Here is a 13739-nt window from a genome sequence, read left to right as displayed (position 1 = left end):
TTTGGACAATAAAAGTCACATTGTGCAATGAGTACAACGAGCGATGATGTATATATACACTTTTACAAAAAATACCAATCAGGGCAACTCATTGCCTAAAAATAAAAAAGGACGCTGATTTTTGCAGGTCTTAACAATCACCAAAACCCGTTGAGCTTGACACACACTGGCAAAAAAAATATTCTACATGTAAACGTTTATTATGCCATTTTCAAAGAAATTCTGCTTCCAATATGCCAGTACCCCAACGTGCCAGTACCCTAACGTGCAAGTACCCCAACGTGGCCCGGGCTGCGAGGGCCCTTTATAGCTGCTCGCAGCTCTAGTTATTATTATTCTTCTTCTTCTTCTTCTTCTTCTCCGTAAACGATCGCATTTTTGAGGACCTAAACATTCACGAAAACTCACCAAACTTTGCACACTCCTCAGGCCCGGCGAAAAATTTTATATTATGAAGTCGTCATAACAACGCGACTCTATAGCGCCCCCTAGCGTAGAAAAATAAAAACCAAGCCTGGCACGTTTGAGCTAGAGCAACGAAAATTGGCAGGCACGTGTAGCACCCCGAGCCGCACAAAAAAAGTCTATTGGGACCATGTAGCTAAAATGTACAGGAAATGAGCTATGAATTTTTTTATGTCCAATTTTGGCCTATTTTGGCACATTCACTGTGGTCATGCTTTTTCCCCCTCTGCAAACATTTTTCATCCAATTCACATCAAACTTGGCATTTATCATCTCAAGACCTAAGAGAACAGCTGGGCAAAAAGTCTTGCCTTTTAGAAATACTATATGATGGGGGCGGGGCATCAAATATTGTCTTTAAAATTTCATTTGTCCAGAAAGAGCAAATGCTTAATAACTCCCATGTTCAAGCTCCAAAAAATCTCAAACTTGTCAGGCAACAATAATAATAGTAATAGTAATAGTCACGGCCTGAAAACATCTATATGATAAAATTCAGTTCTACATATAGCACCACCTAGTGGTAACAATAAATTTCTTACTTTACGTTTTTAGCTACTGCGCTGAGCTCGTTGAAGGGATCCAGTTAAAAATTGGTCAGAAAAGCCTTAAGATGTTGATCATGCCCCACACCGAATATTGTAACTTTTTGCCAAAGGTCGTGGCCGCTACTGTGCCGCAAAGTCTGAAGATTTTTCGTGACAATAAAAGCTGCATTAACTTGACGGAGATGATCCTATCTTGTCAAAATTTCACACATTTGATGAGAGTCCAGCCCTGAAGACATCTACAAACTTATATTTCATCTTACTGATAGCGCCACCTCGTGGCAATTTTTTTTCTTACGATTTTTCTTCAATGTTTTTCTCCAACCACATTAACTGCACCTTCCTCATATTTGCTCAGATGAGGGTTTCGGCCTTCATGATGTCACAACACGAAGTTTGTGAGTTTTCGCGAATCGCTGTGGGCGTGGCTAAGCGCTGTTCGCCAAGAAAAGAACGCCAGCTTTGAGGGTCTAAACATGCGCAGAAACTCATGAAACTTGGCACACACATCTGGCCTGGTAAAATGAACAATATTTTATTGTTGATTGTGTTATTTTTAAAAAAATGACTCTAGCGCCCCCTAGAATTTTTTAACGAAGCATCCCCGGTTGTACGTTTAAGCAAGATCTACGAAAATTTTTAGGTGTATGAGGGAGCCCAAGACCTACAAAAAAAGTCTCTTGGACCCATGTGCTAAAATGAACAGGAAGTGAGCTACGAATTTTTGAATGTCCCATTTTTGACGATTTTTGCACATTTTCAGGGGGCATACTTTTACCCACTTCTCCTACACGTTTCATCCGACTGACTTCAGACTTGACCTGGACCATGTCAAGACCTGAGCCAACGACAGGCGGAAAAATCTTGACTTTTGGAAATACTATATGATGAGGGCGGGGCATCAAATTTTGTGTTTCGCAGTGAAAAAGGATATGCTTAATAACTCCCCGGTACATGCGCCAAAAAAATCCCAAACTTGACATGTATGTTTATAGTCAAGGCCTGAAGGTATCTCTATGACAAAATTCAGTTATATATGCAGCGCCACCTAGCCCTTGAGGCGTGAAAAAAAAATACCCACTTACAGTATTTTTACAAAAATTGTAAACACGTTTTGCAATGAAAAAGGATATGCTTAATAACTCCCCGGTGCATGCTCCAAAAAATCCCAAACTTGACATGTATGCTTATAATCAAGGCCGGAAGGTATCTCTATGACAAAATTCAGTTATAAATACAGCGCCACCTTGCCCTTGAGGCATAAAAAAAAAATACCCCACATACGGTATTTTGTACAAAAAATGTAAACTCATTCTAAGTGTGATAAGTAAGTCATTTATGAATATTCTTTTAGTTTCCACCACTCAATATGTTCACTAGCATCAAAAAATAAATAACGGTATATAACTTCAAAACAATTGCCGTCATTTATACGCAGATTTGTGGACCAGCCCTAAATTACGGTGCTCAACTGTAATCACATTGTTCCGAAAAATAACACGAATGCAAATGGAACGCGGCAATACTTTGCCAGTATACGTTCCGGTCATGTTAAATCGACCTGTTTTGCATATATATTGTTCCCAGAATGCATTGTGTGGCGCAGTTAATGATGTTATAAGGACGTTAATTCTTGTCATATCTATGAATTTATGTCGTATTTAACACGTTTATGTCGGTGTATGATTACAAAAAAATAATAATTAAACAAACCATAGTTTAAGTTGGGTGTAAAATAATGACATCCAGGACGACTGTTCCCCGTACAAGTTGCATTGCTTATCTGAGGACTGTTTGTGAAATTACAAATGTATATGTTTTGATTGTGGCTGGCTGATTAGTCAGACATTACAATTTTTTTTTATTATTATTATTTTTTTTTAACTTTACAAAATCATCTCGCGGGCGAATTAAACCCATTTGTGGGCCTGATCCGGCCCGTCGGTCGTATGTTTGACACCCCTGCTTTAGAATAAGGGATTTTTGCCTGCTGGGCACAAGTCATGTTAGCTGGGTAAGGAAATGGAGCAAGAGAGTGGAGAATTTAGTTCATGAGTTCTTAATTGCTTATCATGTTTTCATATTTTGCTCATGCACTTACAACGTTTTAACTAACAATTTGTTAGGTATTTATTCCTAATTGTTGAACATTTACAATATATTAATTCAACATTAGTTCTCATGACTTCATCTTTAATGAATCATACATGATAATGATCACAGAGCACATCTGCCATTAACGATAATGTTTGTTTTCCCTCAGCTTTAGTGGATATCACATCCACCCTCTTGCTGCTTAATCCTGACTTCACCACTGCATGGAATGTCAGGTACAGACACAAATCCTTTTTTTCTTTCTTTCTTTTTTTTTTTTCATCTAAGAGAGAGCTCAGAATTGTTCATTCAGTAGTCTTAAGCCTGGTTCACACGGCAAGATTTTAAAATTGTCGGCCGATTTCCAATCTTTGACAGACACCACACGTGAAGAGAAAAAATCACAGGAGTTCCAGTTTTGAACGTACCGTGCATGGTATGCGGCCGCACTGCACAATCAACACACTCCACACGAGCCGAGTTCATTCAAGAATGTGACGGGAAGTCTCGCAAAACCTCTCGAGACAATACACATAATTAAAAAACTACAAAAGAGTGTAATAGCACGAGCACGGACTTTCTGCTGCGTCATGACCGTTTTGATTTTGGATTCCCCACCGGCTTCCTCGCTGGCTAGCTTTCTGATCGGCTGCACGTCACTGTCAATCAGCTGTGCAGAGCGAAATCGGGCCAAAAAATGTTGGATATGCCCGATTTCAAGTCGGGGGTCCTTCCGAGCGCCGACATCGGGAGGCGCCGTGTGTGGTGTCAATACACACGGCAGGATTATCTGTGAAGATTATCACTTGTGTCTCGGCGCGTCTTTACGATTGTCGGGAGGGGAAATTCGGGGCGAAAATTGGGCCAATTCTCCTGCCGTGTGAACCAGGCTTTACCGATTCAACATCTTATCATCATTGCTCTCTCTTTTTAAAAAAATTTTTTTTTTATGTGTATGTGGGGGTGTGTGTGCGTGCGTGTGTGGGGGTGCGTGCGTGCGTGCGTGTAAATTAGTGTAAATTTTAGGGCTCTCAAAGTTAAAGCGTTACTAGATTAATTAATTACAGAAAAATATTGCATTAATCACGTATTAACTCATATTAATCGCACTATTTTTTCGGACCGTACTTGAGCCTTGAACGTAACCGCGGATGGTTACATTGAAGGCTGCGCAGGTCAGTGATTCGGTCAATGCACGGCATTTCCTACGCCTGTTGTTCCAAAATGAGCGGGGTGACTCCAGTTGGTGTGCTCGGTGGTAAATTTCACTTTAAAAAACACCCCGATGGGACTTTAGATAAAACAAAAGTAATTTGCGTTTAATTAATTAATAATTGCTGAATTGCACCCAATTGATATGATGCTGGTTACGTTTTGAGCAATACACGCATGCATGCAATTGCGTACATGCATTTAATCAATGTTTGCAAATGACATTTAGATAATAAAATGCGTTAATGTCAAAATATTACGGTATTTTGTATTTATTTTATATTACGCGAATACGCAAGTAATTTAGCTGATTAATCGTGATTAATCAAAATTAAAAAGTGATTAATCAGATTAAAAAATTTTATCATTTGACAGCACTAGTAAATTTATACTCATTAATTCACCTAAAACCTAATAAAAATCCCATTACCCTTCACCTTAACCGGATACTTCAGAGTCTCCCAGGTTCGTGAAGTTCAGAAGGTCAGGAGACCAGAGGAAAGGTAAAAAAAAAGAAAGATACATCAAAGTAAAATCCAGCACCAACTAAACACTTCCTGCCATCAACATGGTTACAAAATTAGATCCGCCAACCCCGGAAACCTCTAAATTCCAACAAATTAAGGAGATCTCAAGAGACCAGAGGAGAGGAGCGAGGAAGGAGGGAAGGATAGATGAGGCAGAGTGAGATCCACAGACACCAGCACATCCAGTCCATCAAAGTGAAATCCAGCACCAACCAAACACGTTCTTGCATCCACTGCCAGACACAAATCCTTGATGGCAGGTGCCATCCTCAATGCTACATTGTCTGAATATAAAACAGCATACAACATTCATGTGATTGTCATTGTCAATGGGGTATATGCTATGGAGGAGGAGGGACTTCCTACATCCGGGTTTCACACATCAGCGCTGCTCTCTTTGCGACGTGTGGGCGTCCCAGTGCTTGCGCTTCCGCCCTTGTGCCACTTGGTTGCGCATTCCCGTCGACGGGTGCGAGTGTGTGGTGTCTGTTTCAGTTGTCCGACGCATTTCAGAGAGCTGAGACGCCTTGAACACTCACTCTAATGGGCGGAAGCACGCAGTTTGGGGTGCGAGTGTTGGAACGCGGCCAGCAGTGGCCGGAAACTGCATCTACCTCTTTGGGATGTGCTGAAACAGAAAACCGGAACACCAATATTAATTATAATACAGTCCAACTTGGTTTTCGAACGCTTCTGTTCTCAACCAAATTGGTTTTCAACCAGAAAATTCGAGAATTTTATGTCTCAGAACTCGTCCAAAAATTCATCTCTCAACCAAACTGAAAAAAGCCGACCGTACCTGAACGCGACTCACTCGGGAGCCGAGCTCGAATGGATGCTTCCTCCGTAGTAGGGCTGCACGATATTGGAAAAACATGCGATATGCGATATACTTGCTGAACATAGCGATATCGATATTATTGCGATATTTAACATGTACCTAAAGAAATTTAATTTTTATTACTGAATGAAATAAAAACATTTTTCATGTGGCAAAATAAGCAACCTTAATGTAATGTTAGTTAATTAATTGTAATTATGTTTTGATAATTTTCAACTATTGAATGGCGATGCACATTTTAGTTAGCATCTGACTGGTCAAATTCATATAAAAAGCATAAAATTCCATATAAAACTTATTGCATGCCTTTGCGATATGCATATATTGCAAGGGCCAGTATCGCGATATCGGTATTTGGAGGAGACCTGTTCATTGTTATTTACGCAAATCTTTTTTTTTTTTAGTTTTGCATCGTGTATTAGCCCCTAATCATGGGTCCAAAGAAAGCAAGTGCAAGTGGTAAAGCTGGGGAAGAAAGTAGTGCGCAAAACTATTGAATTTAAAAAAGAAATGTTTGCATTTTGTTTTTGTTTTTTTCATCATTTTTAGATAGGATATCTAAATAAAACAGTGTCTATTTCTACCCTTTTCTATTTATTGTAAACAGTATACAGTGCAGTTTATGGTGTAAAATAGTGTATAAAAAAAACAAAAAAACTTGGAAAACGTTTTTTTTAGACTTGGAACGGATTAAAATTATTTACATTAATTATAATGGTTAAAATTGTTTCGGATTTCGAACAAATCGCTTTTAGAACAGCCTTCTGGAACGGACTATGTTCAAAAACCGAGGTTTGACTGTATTTGCACTGTGAAATTGAACATATTATGAAAGGCGAAAGGAGTAACTGTGATCATTTGAAAGCCAGAAATAAAAACATTACTATCAAAATAGTTTTGAAGATACTCTTCGGGTTACTAGTAGTAGCCCATTATGATTAACAGCTCACAACAAAATTTAACATGTTTAACATTTAGTCTTCACATTTTATGACACTTTTATTTAAAACACAGCCCGGCGCAGGAGGTATATTCGGAACAGGTAGGTCACCTAGCCAACAATCTTTAGCTCACATTTCTGCTATGTCCCTGTGAACATTTTACCGTATTTTCACGACTATAAGGCGCACCTAAAAGTCTTCATTTTTTTCGAAAGCTGACCCTGCGCCTTATAATCCAGTGCGCCTTATATATATGGATTAACATTGAGCCGCAACAGGTCTCGCTGTCAAGACGCTATCGGTGACCCTGCACGATCGGTGACGCGCATGCGCAGAAGATCCCGCCATCTTGGATCGCTATAGCTAATACTAATACTCAGAGAAAATAATAAAACAGCTCTTTATTCATTTTGGGAGTTGAATGGAGTTGTCAGAAAGCTGGTTTGTAATCTATCAATAAAGTTTGACTGACCTATCTGACTGTTTTGTTGACATTCCCTTTAGCGCAGCACCATCTAATGAATGCATAACGTAACCCCAGCCTCTACTATAGTGCCTTATATATGGGGAAAGTTTTTAAATATGTCATTCATTGAAGGTGCGCCTTATTTATGGTAAAAGTTTTAAAATATGTCATTCATTGAAGGTGCGCCTTATAGTCATGAAAATACGGTACATATAAAATAAACGACTTTTGAGTTTCACATAAAGCAGAAAGTGAGCACCAAGTGGAAGTATACAGTGCCACTTAGACGTTGGTCACACGTATGCTCTTGAATGGCAATGGTGTTTGCTCACTGGTTTGGTAACTGAAGTTAACTAATTTGCAAGATTTGTGCTTGGCATTAAATGATGAGACTTAACCTGAAGAAAAGTAAAGGATGTCGGTGTCATCAACGTCACCTGCCATTTTAAACATACTGGCAGAGGCAGGGCTGCGAGTGGGGCTTTGTTTTATTTGACCGAGTCCGACTGCTGCTGCTGAAGTGCTTGGATTTTCCGCACATAATTTGTCAAACACCATGCACTGCTCAGCTTTTATACGGACTCCATGAGTCACCAAATGTTTCATTTAATTTGAGCCATTACTTCCCTTGCATGCAAGGGTTTTACTACAGCAGTTGCATTTTGAACTCTCAAAGCCATCCTACTTCGGTGAAAAATGAAGCCAAACTTTCGACCGAACATTTCAATGTGCTACTGTAGCTCAGGTGACGCAAGTTGACACTGGAAGAGTAAGGGGGCGTTACAACAATAAAAGTCGGGAACCGAAATGCTTTAGTACCGACTTGCTTTTTTTAACTCGTTCACTCCCAGCCATTTTCACAGAAGCAATCCCGTTCGCTCCCGGTTGTTTTACTGGATTTTGACTGATTTTGCAAGGCCCACAGAATATTGTGTTCTATTGCTATAAAAGCATGGAACCTATCAAAAGAAAGATTAAAGTCTCTTCTTTCATCAGGAAAGTATGTTTTTATCTGTTTCCGTTTTGCAGCAATTAGCATTGGAAGAGAGCTAAGTTTCATCAGTTTAAACAAATCTATTCAAAATTGTAAGTAATTTAGCTTTTTTTTTTTTATAGATGGCCCTGGTTGATCTCCTTTGCTCTGCTGCCACCTGTTGGCCGTTTGTGTAATTACTACCATTTCTGCAACCGTTCTTTGCAGTTCAGAGGCTGCATCAAAGCCTTCTGTATGCTCTAGCATTAACAAAAAAAAAAAAAAAAGTATAGATACTAGGGGTGTTAAAAAAATCGATTCGGCGATATATCGCGATACTACATCGCGCGATTCTCGAATCGATTAAAAAAAATCGATTTATTTATTTATTTATTTATTTATTTATTTTTAAGAGCTCAGAATTGTTCATTCGGTAGTCTTACCGATTCAACGTCTTAGCATCATTGCCTTTTTTTTTGTGTGTGTGTGTTTGTGTGTGTGTGTGTGTGTGTGTGTGTGTGTGTGTGAATCGATTTTTAAACTTCCATTTTTAATGGAAAAATATTCAACAAAACGTCTGACTTCGGGTTAGGATTCACACCTTGAGCATCGAAGAATGTTATATGAACGGAACATTAAGCCTTAATATTTTATTTTAATGCTGTTCAAACATGAAACAGATTACAACCTCTATAAGACTGAAATTTCAGATAAATAAATAATGCATTTTCATATAAATCTTACATTCTACAAGCTTACTGATTAGTATTTTCTAAATTTGAATGAAAAAAAATCGCAAAAATCGACTTATAAATTCGTATCGGGATTAATCGGTATCGAATCGAATCGTGACCTGTGAATCGTGATACGAATTGAATCGTCAGGTACTAGGCAATTCACACCCCTAATAGATACATCTTTGGGACACTTAAAACAAAAAAAACAAAACGTATTTACACATTATTGGGAGCAAATGAGTTACGCAAGCATGTGCTGGTGACCCTGTTTGTGCTTTAAAATGTTTAATAATGTTTGCAAAATTGTCTAATAAGTAGTGCTGTGAAACGATTAAAATTTTTAATCTGATTAATCACGCTTTTAAATTTTGATTAATCACGATTAATCAGCTAAATTACTTGCATATTCACGTAATATAAAATTAATACAAAATACCGTAATATTTTGACATTAACACATTTTATTATCTGAATTTTTCAAACAATTAAATGCATGTACGCAATTGCATGCATGCATGTATTGCTCAAAATGTAGCAGCATCATATCAATTGGGTGCAATTCAGCAATTATTAATTAAACACAAATTACTTTTGTTTTATCTAAAGTCCCGTTGGGGTGTTTTTTTTTTTAAAGCGAAATTTACCACAGAGCACACCCTGGAGTCATTTTGGAACAACAGGCGTAGGAACTGCCGTGCATTGACCTAATCACTGACCTGCGCAGCCTTCAATGGAACCATCCGCGGTTACGTTCCAAGTGCGGTTGAAAAAAAATAGTGCGATTAATTTGCGTTAATACGTGATTAATGCAACGTTTTTCTGTGATTAATTAATCTATTAACGCTTTAACTTTGACAGCCCTACTAATAAGTCATCATTTTTTTGCAGATGAATGCACACTTAACTGAAATATATGATAGTGGTTGACCACAAGGCAAAATAAGAATACAGTAGAACCTTGCTTTGTCTGTCTGTTTTGGAATCAAAACCAATTTTAGGTTCTTCCTCGGGATGCCCCGATAACACTTTTTTGCTAACCGAGTCAGAGTCTGCTGATAACGAGTCCTTAGCCGATACTTCGGCAATGCATTAATGAAAAAAAGTGTGCATTGGATTTTTCTCAAATTAATGCATTTTTGACGGGAGCTCGTTACCACGTTTATACCACTAGCACTCTTCGATCTTTAAAGCCAGGAAAGCGGATACTCGTCATTTTCTAATGACCTAACTAATGACTAACCCTAACCCTATTAATAAATGCATTATGTCAATGGATGTCCTCACAAAGATATATGTACAAGGATGTTTGTGTGTGTGTGTATGTGTGTGTGCATGCGTGTTTTGTTTGTTTTAACGCAATGGGAAACTTGATTTAAGAATTTTGTATCAATTAAAAAAAAAATTGCCATTTGCTGTGGCCTGTGACAATAATGTTGACTAATTCATACATTCTATTTCAAATGCATTTGGCCACATAAATCAAATAAGAATGAGATGATGGTTCAGTTCAACCCCTTTTTTTTTTTTTTTTTTTTTTTGCATTCAACTTAAAGTGTATGGGACAGCTCAGGACATTTTTTAATCTGTTGTTTGGAACGATATAATATACACGACAAAATGAGCGGCTCGTCGAGTCAAAACATATTAAAAGAATATTTCCTTATTTTTAACTTACCTGCGCAAAATCTGGCTCCAGCGGCCGAATGAATATTACATCAGCGGAAGAACGGAAGTCAGCGTCTTTGCCTTGCCACTGCAATTATGACTGCTGTGTGTTTTATCATCAACTGAATTTCTACAATGCCGTCTCGTTGCGTGGCCGGATTTTGTTGTCATCGAAGGGAGGGTGGCGTGAGCCTTTTTCAGTTCCCTCAAGATGCAGCTCTTGGCGAAAAATGGACAAAGCAAGTACAACAGACGAGAGATAAATTGACACCTGACTCCAACGTCAGTGTTGTACAGCGCACATTTCGAGGAAGACTCGTTTGACCCGCTCCCGGCCCTGAAGCTGTCACTTGGCTATAATGTGGGGTAAGAACTACAATCTAGAAAGTTAACAGCACTTATTTTAGCAGCTCATGGCAAAAATAACCACTGCCAAATTAATATATAGTCAATGAAAAGGTACCAATTTCTAATGAGGAACTGCTAGCTTTCCATTTGTTGTCTATTTTATTTTGTATTATGTATTGCGCTGTGCATATGTGTTGAAGTTAACAACAGCTCAAACTTTGTTTCAGATGGTGGATGAGATGCTTATGGAGTGAGTATGAGTTGAATGAAACTGCTACACAGGCGACATGTTTGGAAGATGATTTGGGTGATGTATCTGGTGTTTGCATCCAAAATGTGAGTAAATCTATTGTACAATATACATGATTGATAACACCAATTTATGGAAAAACTAATTATTCATCGCACCTAGTGTTCAAATTTGTCATGTACATGTAATTTACAAATGTATTGTGCATTTTTCAAAGAATAAAATGGCCGTATAGTTGTAAATATTACCTGGATTCATTACAAATCAACTGAAATATTGCAAGCCTTTTATTGTCTTAATATTGCTGATTATGGTTTACAGCTCAAATATCCTATCTCAAAATATTAGAATATTTCCTCAGACATTCCTCAGACAATGCGGCGACCACTGTGTGCAGACTTTCAGAAGCCAGACTAGGCAGAGGCTGTGCGGTCATACAATTCACACTTTACTTACCGTTAACTTTTTCAGTGGAGTAATAGCTGAGTTTTAGACATGACAATTTCAGACTCGGATATTGGATTTTGTGACCAATTGTTGAAATCGCAATGAGCTACTGCCTTTCGATATATATATTTTTTTTATTATTATTTTTGTGGGAGATGAATCACTGGATAGTTTGACTGGCAAGATGCAATTTGTACATTTGTAAAATAAAATTGTAAATGTATAGGCATCGCTGATTGTTCTCTATTTGTTCATTTATAATTTGGATGAAAAGAAAAAGGCATGTATTTCTTTTGTATAATTGCATTTATTTATATCATATTTCGTGGTATCCTTTGTAGTCATTCGATGGAAATGTTCTCCTTTTTACTGACACTACACAAGAAGGAATCGGTAAGCGGTCTGCAAGACTTCCACACTGAGGCAGACCGCTTTGAACGTCCAGTGATGGGTGATGCACTGGTTCTGCTGCGCTCCGGACTCTGACAGCAAACGCTCTCCTTCACTGTTGCCATTGCTACACAGTTACCACAGGAACACCTGCAAAGCACAAGCACTTTTTTTTTTTTCCCAGCCATTTATAACATTTACAAAGAATTTGTTCATTATTTGAGAATTACTTGGATTATGTATTTCAACCACTTTAGGAGAAAAAAAGTGTCATTCATCTGACTGGTATGAGGTCAATCTAATTTCCAAAATGCATGTTGTAAACTTTTTCCATTGTGAATTGAGTCTCACAGTGCCATTGTAAAAGGGGCAGTGGTGGCTTCACTTCTTAGGACAGCGAGTAAGCAGCATTTAGTTTATGGTGTGCATTTTAAGAAGGATAAGTTCTATTTTGCTACTACCAATATAAATTAGATTTTTACTATAACAAGTAAAACATAATAATTTGAGTGTATTGGACTAAACCAAGCTACATTTTGGCCACAAAGCGTGCTATTTCGCCCATACAAAAATATAAACAGCATTGTTAGTCCATAATTTCCTTTTAAAATGAAGAGTAAGATTTACCATTCTGTGTTCTGGAGCATGCCGATGTCGTCCTCTACCTCGGCAGTTTGAAACTGGTCACAGCCACCTTCATTGTAACGCAGACGACCGGACACAGTTGCACCAGCACCTTCATCAAGAAAAGGCTCAAACCGATACAGCTGGATACATTCCTGGGCTGAAATATCTTCGTCTGAAGACTGCTTGTGTAGTCGGGGACGTCAAATTTCAACTCTACACTTGATAGCGAGTCAGAAAGGCCCTTACTATCCGTGTAGTTCTCCATATCCTCGTATTGTTTTCGCCAACTTCCGTACTCGCAGTGACGTCACGAGTGTCCAGGCTCGAAAAAAGGGGGCGTCGCCAGTAAGCTGCCATGTTTTGGAAATTCACAATAAATATCTCATTTTTTCAAGCACTTGTCATTGCGTTTTTAACACAGTAATCATTGAAATCATATTATTTGTAATTGTACTTTTTTTTTTTTTTTTTTAAATACTTTTAGGGTGACTTTTTTTTTCATGTCCCATACACTTTAATACATAAGGAACACTTAGCCTTTATACTACAAGCCCACTATAGTCAATACAGTATGTGTCCTAGCTGTGCGTTAGCGGGCGGGGCGCTTTGGAAAGATCATCGCGATGACACTATCATCTTTAAGTACAGTATATTTCAAAGCTCATATTTAATTTTCAGTCCATCCCACTTAAAGGGCCCATAGTATGAAAATGCACTTTAGTCAGGTTTCCTATCAATAATGTGCATCCCCGGTGAGTGATGGGTACCTTGCACGTTTAAACTGGTACTGTTCCAATTCCCGGTACCTGGGAATTGATACCGGTACTGAACGGTACCAATTTTTGGTACTTTTTTAGTCTTTTTTTTTTTTTTTTTTTAATCTTTTTTATTTATTTATTTGGGTGGTAATAAATGTTCATTATTGTTTATTTAAAAGTAATATCTTTTTATAAATCTCTTTCACAATTACTTTTTAATGTATAAAACTTGACAAAAAAGAAAAATGAAAAAAAATGAACAAAGTCACAGAGGAATAGTAAAAAAATAAAGGTATTACATTTACTGAAGTATAATTAATACACTATAAAATATGAAACTTGAAGATGAAACATGATCACGATGGTCTACAAACAAGCCAGTCATCCCGACTAGGGCTGCCAAGATTAGTCGACTAGTCATGACTACGTCGACGACCAAAAGTATCGACG

The 13739-nt window shown here is 38.0% G+C and overlaps 1 protein-coding gene across 5 annotated transcripts in view; it reads left to right on the top strand.

Moving 5' to 3' along the window:
* ptar1 (protein prenyltransferase alpha subunit repeat containing 1) overlaps positions 1–13739 on the top strand; it is a 216028-nt gene that overhangs the window by 36800 nt on the left and 165489 nt on the right. For 3 of the 5 annotated variants that reach the window (XM_077522170.1, XM_077522171.1, XM_077522175.1), the window contains one exon: positions 3277–3343. In XM_077522170.1, the coding sequence (XP_077378296.1) occupies positions 3277–3343 (67 nt within the window). Of the gene's footprint in view, positions 1–3276; positions 3344–10645; positions 10836–11044; positions 11154–13739 lie in introns of all 5 variants that reach the window. The other 2 variants (XM_077522172.1, XM_077522174.1) reach the window with 2 other exon arrangements.

Source organism: Festucalex cinctus, chromosome 5 (assembly GCF_051991245.1).
Source record: "Festucalex cinctus isolate MCC-2025b chromosome 5, RoL_Fcin_1.0, whole genome shotgun sequence".
NCBI lineage: Eukaryota > Metazoa > Chordata > Actinopteri > Syngnathiformes > Syngnathidae > Festucalex > Festucalex cinctus.
This window is presented reverse-complemented; position numbering and strand designations above follow the sequence as displayed.